The sequence below is a fragment of the Ptychodera flava genome, chromosome 11, assembly GCF_041260155.1.
Source record: "Ptychodera flava strain L36383 chromosome 11, AS_Pfla_20210202, whole genome shotgun sequence".
NCBI classification, from domain to species: Eukaryota; Metazoa; Hemichordata; class Enteropneusta; family Ptychoderidae; genus Ptychodera; species Ptychodera flava.
In genome coordinates, this window is record NC_091938.1 from 26,391,584 (window position 1) to 26,405,067 (window position 13,484).

At 40.2% G+C, this 13,484-nt stretch overlaps 1 protein-coding gene across 1 annotated transcript in view; it reads left to right on the forward strand.

Annotated features, from left to right (window-relative positions):
- Positions 1–13,484, forward strand: part of LOC139143957 (adhesion G protein-coupled receptor F5-like) — a 41,699-nt gene that overhangs the window by 7,621 nt on the left and 20,594 nt on the right. The window contains exons 3-8 of the mRNA XM_070714580.1: positions 7,222–7,511; positions 9,118–9,267; positions 10,383–10,496; positions 10,923–11,017; positions 11,832–12,017; positions 12,765–12,833. Coding sequence (XP_070570681.1) covers positions 7,433–7,511; positions 9,118–9,267; positions 10,383–10,496; positions 10,923–11,017; positions 11,832–12,017; positions 12,765–12,833 — 693 coding nt within the window. The 5' untranslated portion in view covers positions 7,222–7,432. The remainder of the gene's footprint in view (positions 1–7,221; positions 7,512–9,117; positions 9,268–10,382; positions 10,497–10,922; positions 11,018–11,831; positions 12,018–12,764; positions 12,834–13,484) is intronic.

Consider the following 13,484-nt stretch of genomic DNA (forward strand, 5'->3'; position numbering starts at 1 on the left):
TGTCGACAAAGTATTGTAAATTTGGGAGTCAGACTTTGGGAGCCTTGGAGTGAGCATATCTCCAGGCTCTCGGAGCTAAGAGTTGCCCCAGGCAGCCATCAGGCTGACCTGGGGAAATAAAGTTTCGAGCGCAACGTTAATTCCTGTGTCGCCTGATCTATATATTTACTCCATCTACGCGTACTGTGGTCTGAAGTTCCCCTTAATCGTGATTCCGAACACCAAGAACACTCTTTTAAGATTTGATACAACTAACAACGAGAAATGTCCTTCATCATACAAAAAGTTCCGAAAATTCTCGCTCGGAATCAAACTGCAGCGCTGCGCTGCAGCGTAAGGCTGTAGCGAAGACAGCTGTAAAGCTGTATTCTCTGCAGTACAGCGCTGTGGAATCCGATGTATTTCGAAAGTTGACTCAGACGCGACACTCACAACAGAACAGAGTTTCCGTAAAGTTAAAAAAATTAGGAAATGGATGTATCTACGGGCGAGATATGTGTAACTGCAAACACGAAAGTCCGTCAGAAGAAAACACTGACGAGAGATCGGGATCCGAGTTGACATTATGGAAAGCCGTTCGGGACCCCCGGCGACAACAGTCAAACCAATGCAAAATTACATAGGAATGCAGCGGCGACAACTGTTACACAAATCTGGCAGTACAACTGGCGACAACAACAAAATTTTGACCGGCACCGACAACTCCAGAGCCGACAACTGTAGAATATCACCCGACACCTACAACTTATCACCCGACACCTACAACTCAAAAGCCGACACCTACAACTACAGCTGGCTCACTGGCTCGGCAGCGGCAGCGCTGTTCATTTGGAAGCGCCTGCGCACTTTGATTGTACTCGATGCCGCTGGCGACAACTCCAGTCAATTCAAGCGGCGCCTACAACAGTGGTTTGTTCATTAGTAAACGCATGCGCACTAAGTTGTACCAAAATCCGCTGGCGACAACTCTTGGCACTGCTTGCAGCGGCGGCGACAGTGCTGCTCATTGGTAGGCGCATGCGCATTTACATGATACCAAATGCCGCTGGCGACAACTCTGGGCACTGCTTGCGTCGGCGGCGACGGTGGTGCTCACTACCAAACGCATGCGCATTTAGATTATACACAAGACCTACCAGTCTGACAGTGTTGTTAATTTTTAATAGTGAGTAATGCAGTTTTAAGGTCTATCGGGAATATTAGGAACTATCACATGTGTACTACTCTCTCTCTCTCTCTCTCTCTCTCTCTCTCCTCTCTCTCTCTCTCTCTCTCTCTCTCTGTGGTCCTTTTGATCTATAGTAAGATTGGTTATTGTAATTTATATATCATGATCCCATAAGGGGATACGATTTCAATAAAGATTTTACTTTATAAACTATCGTTGCAGTCTGGACGCAATAGCTGAAAACAAAGTTAAACATTCGTAACGAATGAGTAGGGTGAAATTTGCATCCCCATGGGGAATGATAGGGCTGTGTACTCACAATATATATGTTGCCCATCTGAATGTCTTTCTCAGGTATGATTTCGTATCCCAAATTTACCTAGCAATATTATACCAAGGCTCTAACACCTAAATATTTAGTAGTTTGTCTCCACCAAATATTTTCGAAAAATCATGCCGCATAGCTAGCGAGCGATAACATCAGATGACTCCGGTACGCTTGGCCCAGACCACCCACCAACGGATGTGGTCACGTCGACCTTGCCAGGCAAGTGCTTTAAAGTATTCATCCAACAATACTGTGCAATTTCGACGCTATGGATTTTGTGAACTGGCTCTACGGTGAAATACATCTGAAATGGGGTCCTAAAATAGCGAGATGTTAGGTCTAAAATCGGGACGGGTGTATTAATTACATGTCGCACACCCCAACCACTTCTCTAAAATAAAGTTTGTATCTATATTATGTAAGGCTGCGTTCACAAATAACGATTAGGGGGGGGGGCTGGAGGAATCTCGATTGAAATCTTATTTTTTTTCAGATCCCCCCTCAGTACCCTAAACAATTTTCAAATGCCCCCCCTCTATATGGTCAAAATTTTTCAAGTCCCCCCCCAACTATCACAGGCCCGCATATTTGTAAAGGATGTGAGCGCAGAAAAAATAAACATGTATTGTGCCGTTCTGCTCACAGGTGTTCAACACTACCTGTATTAGCACTTTGTATAGTCATATTCCCAACTTGAAGGCAAGTTCTTTAAATGCATCAATGAATTTTTTAGATGTATTGGTCTAAAAGCCAACTTGAGTTAATCCAACTCTGGTCAGATCAATTGCTCCCGTTGAAGAGCACACAAAATGCAATCATGAGAGAGTAGGAAAATTGTGAATTCTGGCTAATTGCCGTATTGCACAGTGACCTACCAAAAATTGTTTCAAAACTACAAGACCTATATGAATTAGATGCTACTCAAAATTGACAATACCGGAAAGTTAAAATATTCCATCAAATAAATGTTTTAATCTCTGAAATTTTGGGTGTGATAATTGCAAATTTGGTTAAAAAATAAATAATTCCATCTTGTCACATATTTTTTCTTCGAGTCTTTACTGTTCAAAGTTTTACTTTTGTATCATTTTATAATAAGAGTGTGAAAATTTAGAAAATCAAGCATGGTGACCCCATCTTTTTTTTTTAATATTTGATTATTCTCATATGCCAGAATTCAAACATTTATATGTTTTCTTCCATGTGTTGCTCTCTGGCCTGATCTTGTGTACAAGTGAGTTTCACTGTCATGAGTGTCATTTGACCCAAACCCTTCTTCAACTACCATGTACATCAGAGCTGTCTCTGTCACTGTTCAGGTATGCAGTGACAGTGACACTGCAGTAGCAGGGTAGTATCTGGTAGTGACACTACCCGTAGGCTGTATAAACTTTGATGATTTTGGCAATATTTTTGTTCAGTTTTACAACTTCGTTCTTGTTCTACTCCCTACAGCATGTTGAATTGTCCATGGCTTATTCAGCTTGCTATCACAGCCTATGTATGTGTACCATGCATTTGTATCACTGACAACTGACTGTCAGTCTGGACTCCAATTAAATTATCACCAAATACATATTTATATTTATATATACAGGCTTTGTCGACAAACTAAATTTTGTCGACAAACTAAATATTGTGTGTTTGAGCATACTGTAGGGGGATAGCAAGAAACTGTAGTTGTTATATTGCATAGAAATATTGCAGAAATCAATAAGTAGCTTCTGCCCTGTTACGAGGCTCAAGTTTGTTTTTTTACGACAAATCACACTTTTAGATTTTTTCGAGATAAAAGTCATGAAATGTGACAAAATGGTTCTAGATTTTGTTAAATTATTACTAACATTACAACATTTTGATGACATAAAAAAATGATATTCATTTTTCATTGAATTACCTACAAAAACTTGGAATTGGAAAATGTAAAACTCAAAAGGGACCCAAAAATTTTCAAGTACCCCCTACAGGTAGAGCAAAATTTTCAAGTCCCCCCTCCACTACCCCCAAAATTTTCGAATCCCCCCTGAATTCCTCCAGCCCCCCCCCCTAACCGTTTTTTGTGAACGCAGCCTAAATGAATATAAAGGAAAATGAGGGCAACTCCACACATCGGCTCTACCAAGATTGTTTAAATATTACGATATGGTGAATGAAAGGATCATTGCATTTATTGAAATCGTATCCCCTTATGGGATCATGATATATAAATTACAATAACCAATCTTACTATAGATCAAAAGGACCACAGAGAGAGAGAGAGAGAGAGAGAGAGAGAGAGAGAGAGAGAGAGAGAGTAGTATACATGTGATAGTTCCTAATATTCCCGATAGACCTTAAAACTGCATTACTCACTATTAAAAATTAACAACACTGTCAGACTGGTAGGTCTTGTGTATAATCTAAATGCGCATGCGTTTGGTAGTGAGCACCACCGTCGCCGCCGACGCAAGCAGTGCCCAGAGTTGCCGCCAGCGGCATTTGGTATCATGTAAATGCGCATGCGCCTACCAATGAGCAGCACTGTCGCCGCCGCTGCAAGCAGTGCCAAGAGTTGTCGCCAGCGGATTTTGGTACAACTTAGTGCGCATGCGTTTACTAATGAACAAACCACTGTTGTAGGCGCCGCTTGAATTGACTGGAGTTGTCGCCAGCGGCATCGAGTACAATCAAAGTGCGCAGGCGCTTCCAAATGAACAGCGCTGCCGCTGCCGGGCCAGTGAGCCAGCTGTAGTTGTAGGTGTCGGCTTTTAAGTTGTAGGTGTCGGGTGATAAGTTGTAGGTGTCGGGTGATATTCTACAGTTGTCGGCTCTGGAGTTGTCGGTGCCGGTCAAAATTTTGTTGTTGTCGCCAGTTGTACTGCCAGATTTGTGTAACAGTTGTCGCCGCTGCATTCCTATGTAATTTTGCATTGGTTTGACTGTTGTCGCCGGGGGTCCCGAACGGCTTTCCATATGACATCGACGGACACCGGTGACGGCAGCGTTGTGGCCACAAACAAACATGCAATGTGGCCTAATAATACATATGTGTGTCATCGAACCAAATTTTTCGCGCTCTGCAAAGTCGAAAACTTGTGTGACATTTTCAAAAGCCACGGCATCCCTAAGAATGAGAATTACTGTTTCGATCATGTCGTTGCATTTTACTTCACAAATATATTCGTAAATATTTTAAATCACTTTGGCTATCCGTCGCTAGCGAGGTGAAAGCTATGTCCGTCGCGCCGATGGCCGACTTGCCTTGACATCGACAGCGCGAGACAATAGTTGACACGTTCACGTGACCAAGTTCGTATGTCTGATTGGTAGAGATACCGTTCCATGTATCAAAAGTTTCGACTTAATGGGATTTATGAATGAAAATATCTACTGGGTGACGGGCCGCTTTACCTGTTAAATGAAAGTACTCCGCGTAAATAAAACACAAATCGCGACGAAATTCATGCAATTTGTTACAATAATTTTGATCCATCTACGAAGAGAAGACTGTTCATGTGATTAATATATTCGACTCGAAGTTGTACGGCTCCGCGAAAAACACTCCTGTACGACCTGTCAAAGTTCAAATGGCGCATTTGAATAATGGCACGCTGTTTCTACTGTTCATGATTTTCCTGCGTTTTTACGCACAAGAAGGGCAAATATGACTACCACTTGCCCTTTTAATCATCGGAGAAATCTTCACTATTTATTGGATGAGCATGTGGTATATATAAGACCGCAGTGGAGAAATAACCAGTGCGCGGCATTTTTGACATGCCTCTCTAGTCTATTACGTGCACTGTGGAATCGAATGACATGGTCTCGTTTGCGGAACAAAGGTTGGTGGGAATTTCTGAGTACATGGGATGATATTAAAATGTAAAGACTGGATTGAAAACTTTCGATAGGTGTAAACTTTAGTTTCAACGTCGTTTGTTTTGTGCGAATAGGGTGACTATGGCGGGGGCCTGGTCAACTGGGACCAGGGCCGACGCAACGTGTCCACACTGGCGATTTGCGTAGGACCAAATTTTGTGTCGGCCCTGAACCCCCCCCCCCCCCCCCTTCTCACCAGGACCAAACTGTGTCGGCCCAGGGCCGACTCAGCGTGTCCACATTGGTGTTTTACGTCGGCCCCGGCCCAGGTCCGGACCTAGGCCGACGTAAAGTCGTCAATCTGAACAGGCCATAGGCCTATAGGCCTATATATATGTGTGTGTGTGTGTGTATCCTCATGGGAAATTAACTTTACTCGATGCCAAAGCAAAGGATCCTACATCTTGCAATCGTCAGACAGCACCTGTCGAAGCTACCTTTTAGGTTGCCTATTCAGGGTATATGGTCCTAGGTAGCTTAAAAGTTAGATAAATGATATTGATATTTTTAGCGACATTTTGAGACCAACTCAGAACGTTATCAGCATTTATTATTTGCAGCTTGTTCCGATAGGCAAAGGTTCTATCTTTTATTGTGCTAGAGCAACTCGATGCCATAGATATAGTCGACGATGAACATAAGATGCCCTGTCATTGTTCTCAAGACGCTAAATAAACTTTGATAATTCAGTACTGTTTTCTTAGGTCTTGTTTTGGAATGAATGTATGTGATAAGTGAACCGTGTCTTGAAAGTTGTGTCAGCGAGGCCAATGTAAACCATCTCAGCATTGACTCCTGTTGAGACTGGCCTTGAAAGTGATACCTTTATAGATTGACAGTCACCTTTCGACGGACATACAGACTTATCTTGGCAATTAGGGACAACTGTCCGTTCTTTATCCTGGTTCCCGATGATTATTCTCCCATTGTGCGATTTACTTGTACACGCATTATCTTGTTTTACTGAAGAGGGTTGAACCACGTGATGTGATGTTTCCTGTAGTCTTATATGTTTTGCAAATTGAATTTTTTCGGTGTAACTTGACTTGCATGACGTTAGATTCTGTCCGTATCTTAACACGAACGGCTGATCCATATATATCCATAAACAGTCAAATTACCCATGAACTATAATAAGGCATATTTCTGATGTTATAAGTAGTGCATATCAGCAATATCGAGTGATGGCGGCACATCTGATAAATTCAAAGGTCTCTTCAATACAGAGTGAAGTCCAGTCATGGTGGTTACACCGACCAAATTCAATATGTGAAGATCAAATCAGTCAGCGGGGAGAAAAAATAACACTGGTCTGCAAAAGCCAGAGCTGGAGCGTCAAGTTTTAAACATATTTTTTTCCATTAATAACACCAAGGAAATATATATCCTTTCTTGAACGTGTTCTGCGTCCTTCTTTAAGGTAGTATGCGCTTCGAAAGTGAAAGACATATAAACTTTTGCTTAAACTTTCCTGAACGAAACTTTCAACCATTCTCTTACCAAATCAACAATAAAAAATCGACGGTCACCGTGCAAATTTTGGAACTGGCGAAACGAATTACCCAACATTTGGCAATGTTTGAAATTTAAAATGGCCGCCATTCTTGTGTTAACTGTATGGAGAAAAATTAAATTTTGGATTTTCGAAAACAGATTGAAAAAGTTTTTCTTTCTCCAAGAGCTTTAAATGAGCCCCACAAGTGGTAGATCAGAAAAGGTTTGTAGAAATTTGAGAGTCCGACTATTTGTCCCCGAGGCGTGTTCCATTTTAACCTTGACTTTCGGATGTCCTCATGAGAGTATCATGACTTCTTTAAATTCCCGCCCGTGTGTCAGTTGTCTTATAGTTTTTGTTTTACCTTTTCAGAGCAGGGTGCTCTACACCGACCCTATTATACCATGATCAGTACTGTGCCTCTGACGTACAACGATGCGAAGGAAGTGTGTGAGGCAAGCACTCAAAGGTTAGCATGTGCGGAGACCCTGAGACAAAACCTTGACAATTTCTTGAAAAATGACCCGAAAGGTCGTGTAGACCTAATGGGAGCCAACCGGACAAACCTTGAGTGTCAGTCACCATGCTAGGATCGGGCCAAGCCGGGGATATTTCGCTCTGTAATTACTCTGCAAGGTATCACTATGTTTGCGAGCGAAACGGTAAGTACTCCGGACTGCCCTAGCAAATCCAAACTTTCCATATTAAACTTTGTTTTCTGGAATTTGAGTCAGTCAGCCTTGAAGGAACAATTTTCGGTCACTGGGTCCGACTGGTCATGAATTTTACTTTCTGTTGACAAAATTCTGAAGTAAGAACTGAAGATTCCGGGTACTAAATCTATTCGTGTTGACATCGAACGATGAAAGATCATGGAATACTCATGAACTTGTATGTGCGTGATGTGCACGCATTTTGGGGACAATTTATAGACTAAAAGGGCAGAACACGCTGGTGTTATGACTCAGGTAAGGGCACAGAAGCTGTCGACTTCATGACCCTTATTGATTGAATTCAATGCACAAACTACAAGGGACGGACCATTTCTAGGGTCTGGAAGATTTTCGAAAAAAAAAAGATTCCAGCAAATGTCAAAGAAAAATATCAGCTAGAGAAGGGTTGACAAGTAAAAGGTGGGAGAGTGGGAAAAAATATGTACAATGGATCAGGTAAAAAAATGCTACCTCATCAATGTTCCAGACCCCCCAGAATATCAAATGGTCAACCCTAAGAAAGCGTCGTACCGTCTGTTCGCGCTGGTAGTTAGTTCTACTACAGTCTCCCACTACCGATTTCGAGGAGCATCGAGCTGCCCAGACAAGAAACCTTGTGGAAGAAGGATAAAAGCTGCAAAATTTTAACGGACGAATTCGTAGTGGTACAAAGAAGATGAAATGCCATCATGGCGATGTTTTTTTCAGTGCCTGATCTTACGTAATAGTACCTCGTGTGACGTAATTCACCTCATGAGCATTAATAGCAACCACAGTCCCTCTGGACTACGTATCAATAGAATTCGTGCCTTTTTAGACCGGTCCATGGTATTTCGTGTACAGCGGATTACATCGAAGTAAATTATACAGCTTACCTAGTCTGTTGATCTGAACGCTTTTCAAGATAATCCATCACCCCTCCTCCCATACAAAGAATGCCCAAAATTCAGTTATTCAGGACAAATGATGAGACATAACTTGATTTATCATGTGACTCTAACTTCAAACAGCGACGTCATACTACTCTTACATCCTTTGTTACCCCTTTGATGAGATAGTATAATATAAACCATACGGACATAAATCATCCAAAGTTGCGAGTCAGCTCTGGCGCAGTTTCCTCTTGTAGGCCAGGTTCCGACAAAACGGAGTTAAGATTATCTCTTCCCTATTAGAGACATTAAACCGTGCGACATTCCCTGAAACATTGTCAATGAGCTCATACTGGAAAGGCCCAAACTTTGGTTGACAAAGAATGCTAAGTGGAAAGTTAACAACATTTGTGAACTTCGTGTTTGTAAACTTCGCATTCAGCTCGGGTATCATCAGACATCATCGTTGTAAGCAGCATCACTCTGCTGACAGGTAATATAAATCGTGACCTTGCCCTCTGTATCATGTATTAATATTTGATTCAAGGTCACGACTTCATTCTCAGTTGATTACGAATGTCAGTACACAGGGCAGAGGCTCCAAAAGTGTGTGGAGTAAGTGATTAAAGAAAAAAGTAATGCAGAAGAACTTTAAACATAAGCTTATTATGCTCATTTTTCAGCAACCGACCTACAGATACGAAGCAAGGACAACAAAGTTAACAGTAACGTCGGTCCGGACATGGGTGAATGTGCTTCTTGCATGAAAGGTTTCAAAAAACAACAGCCCGACGGGCTATGCTGGAAAGCATCGGCTCCAGACTGTGGAAATGGTAGGTCCGCGATGATTGTTTAATCGTTTATTTATTTTGTACGAACGTATGCAAGGTGAGTATCTGAGCATACTTGTTTATGTGTCAAAATATCACACTACTAGAATCTCAGGGAGTTTCTTTGGCAAATTATGTATCACTAAACCGCCTTTGTGGAGGGTTTCCTTTTGGGTTTTCCTCTACTATTAGTATCGCTATTGCAGTTGACTCAATCGTTCTAAGCCTAACTATACTGAAACGGAAAATATGGTGAAGCATTCTCCCTTTGAAAAATGCTTCGCCATGATTGACGAAAATAATTTTGGGAAGAACTCACTGCCTGGCATATTTGATGATCTTAGCACATCATAATAATTTGTATGTTGATTATATTGAATCTGAAGTAGTTGTTTACTTTTCACCATGTTGTGCAAAATATTCACAAATTGAACATTGCTTACATTTCGGATTACATTACACTTAAACTAAATTTCATTTTCGGATTTTGTCTGAAACTTGCCTTGCAAAGTGAATAGGTCATTTTCATGTGAGTTTAATATCCAGTTTGACATTGCGCTAACACTGACGATTTGGAATATTTGTCGCCGTCACAAGCTGGCATAGGTTTATGTATGAAGGAAAACGACACAGATTCAAGCCGGTGAAAAATACAACAACCGGAAGTGTTCGATTCAAATGAGAACCAAACAGAGAAAAGCCGTGTACTTTTCCCATGTTTGTGATTAAAACTTGTCATGCACCCATACCACTGTCGCATAAATAAAGCACTGTTCCCAAACATTGCTCCTGAACATCTCCATAGGTTATTTTAATATCAACAGTCGATATTTAATCTTTCATTTCGGATCTCGGGAAACCGATAAAAACTGATTAGCAGGGACATTTTTCTGAATCAATGAGCAAGCATTGCATACGGAGTGCCGCAGAGGCAAATCCCATAGAACCATTTCGAAAAAGAGAAGGATATATCTAATACTGTACGTCTTATTTTAATCAGATCATTGATAATCGTACAATACTGCATGCATCAAAAATCTGTCGAGAAGTGGCGAAAACTGTGATGATCGTCTTATGCTGTTGACATCGGTATTCACCTGATCTTGCTTTGTTTCCAGCTGTCAGAGGCAAAGAATGTCCATCCGGTCTGGACGATACTTTCCAAGTGCAATGGGACGAAACAAGACGGAATTGTTTTACAAAACGGGTCCCCTGTCCGACCGGGACACGTGGTAAGCCAATAGCGTTTTAACTTTTCATCATGAATTTCATGATTTCAGAGTTTCCATTCTCGCGAGCCAGAGCATAATTTCCACTCCGCTGACCTACGCAAAAATCAAATCTTTGCGGGTAGCACCAAGCTGCTGCCGCAAAGAGGTGTGTTTTTTTTACGACAATGAGTGTTTCTAGAATAAGCTGAAGTAGCATATACGGCAATGATAATTATTTGTCGATAAGGTTCCATGCACATATCAGTGGCAAGTTGGGCTAGAGACTCTAAGAAGCAATACAAATTCCTGGTAGTCGAAATATAATCCAACGGTGTACATTCGATAGTTACATATTACAGTGTACTTGCCGCTGCAAAGTTCGTGTGATAAAGAATGAACGACTGTATATTGATTGATTGTTTGTTTCCTTTGTTTTTCACATCGCAGGGAAGATGCGCCGTTATTGTGACGCAGATGGGAAGTGGGGCGATGTTGATACAATAAACTGTGTGTCTGATGAGCTGTCAACCAAGCTGGAGATGGTAGGGACTTATAATTACTTGAATTTGCCCCGGCACTTTCAAATTACTCTGTAAACGAATGAATAAATTAGCACACAAAGCCATAATTTCTCGAGAAGTATTTGTTTAAAAGGGACAGTACTTTGATGGTGCTCGTAGCTCGTAGTCAGAACTAATTTGGGAGAATATGATATTGTAGTAATGCTGGTTTAATCAGCAAATTTAATCTACTTTTCTGTTTAGCAATTCACTCGATTTTATGGGTAATTTGTAATATTGCAACTTTCATTTATGGGGTACACTTTTCACAAAATTAAACTATTAAAAAACCCTGTTCTCCGAGATTAGTCCCAATCGTGTTGTACGTAATTGTTTTCGTCGGCGTGACGACTTTCAGTGCATATTGTAGAGTAAAGATGACATCGGCATTTGAATATCGGACACTCTATCTGCCCCAAAAACGCAGAAAAAAAGACAATTATTGTTGACACATGAAGGGATAAAAACATTTCGTCCCTGTGTCAAAGTTACTGGGTAGCCGCAAATTTGCATTTATCCATATATGGTAAAATGAAGCGAGTGGACCTTATTAACCCATCAAGCGCCATCAAGTGTTGACGGGGTACTTTCGTTTACGTAAATAGTCATTGACAAATTGCTGAATTTAATGATGGACTTCTTTAAAAATTGTCTGAGAACACTCTACTGTGAGCCTCAAAACAACAATGGAACAGAAGCCACTTGAAATATTGTGACAACTAACTGAAGGGCAGACAGCGTTAGTCATTGTGATCCAGTATTTCCGATACGAGCACTCCGTGTTTTTCTTTAACAGGCAGCGACTGCACAAAACATCTCAGACGTGGGCGAGGCACTGAGCAGATTTAAGGAGAGATTCTCCACCGACGCAGACATTCATGGTGGAGATCTGAACTTGACTGTCAGTCTTCTTGACGTCATTATCAAGAAAGACCCGCTCGAACGCAAAGGAACGAAAGAAGAAAAGGAGAAATACATCCTAGTACATAAACGTTTTTATTTATCTATCCGTCTATCTATCGATATATATATATATAAATATACACAAAATGTATACAATGTGCCCTCCCGGTTATATATATATATGACTCGTCAAATGCATATATATAAATTTATATATATATATATATATATATATATATATATATATATATATATATATATATATATATATATATATATATATATATACATATACATTGTATATATATATATGACTCGTGAAATGTATATACATTAAATTCATATTAACCTTTGAACGCCAAAGTCAACTTTTGTTGCCTTTATAAAATGTACCCTAGTCAATTTTTTATTCAGATTTTTGCCAAATTTTGATGAAACCTGTAGCTAATGCAATGTGATGTCCGTTTGGTCGAAAATAATAAAAAGTAATTACAGAATAAATCATAAAAATTGTAAAATGTTGTGAACGTGAACTCAGTTACTTGCGAAAAATGCAATCATCTTCCATAAAATCCAAGACAGTGAATGGACACAGAGACACTCGGAAAATACATTCCGGATAAGAAAGAAAATGTTATAATTTGCCAAACACTCGTCATTACAGACATATAGACAGACAGACAGACAGACAGACAGACAGACAGATAGACAAACAAAGAGACAGACAAAGTGGCTATATTGACGATTTAACTTTTGATCTGCAAGGTCTTATCATTGTTCCGATTGACTTTAATTAAACTTCAATCCATTTTTTTTTCCTGCACAGGACATGATAGAGCTGATAAGCGCATTGTTAGATGAAAAGATGGCGTCCCAATGGATCCGTATACGCAATGTGAGTATAATCACCATCACACAACAAACGCATTCGTATGTACTTTTTTAACGCGATTGGAACTAATTTGGGATAATTGGATGGTGAAGTAATGCCGATTCAATCTACAATATAATCTCATCTGCTTTTCTTTTTACATTACACACTTGTTTTTATGAGTAATTTGTAATATTACAACATTTAGCTATACGGCACCTAACACGTTTGAGAAATTTGAAATATATGAAAATCTAATTATCCCAAATTAGTTCCAATCGTGTTTTTTGTTGTTGATTTTACAAAACCTTTATTGTACTTTATGATCAAGATCCCAATTGGGATACTATTTCAACAAAGACTTGACTTGACTTGACTTGACTTGACTTTACGACAGAACCTCCCACTAATCCTCTGATCTCTACCGACACACTGCTTCCATACACCGAATATTTGCACGAACAGAATAATGTGCAATTCATTTTTTGATCCACCGAGTCATTAAACCATGTGTTTGTTTAGTTTCGTTGCCGGAAATCCATTTTCGTAACACATGACACATGCACATGCACATGGATGATGGGCGTTTTTAAAATTCAAACGTTGGTTATCTGTTTCTCTTGTACAAAATTTTGAACTGTAGTCTCTGACTTTTATAATCGATTTCGAAAGGGC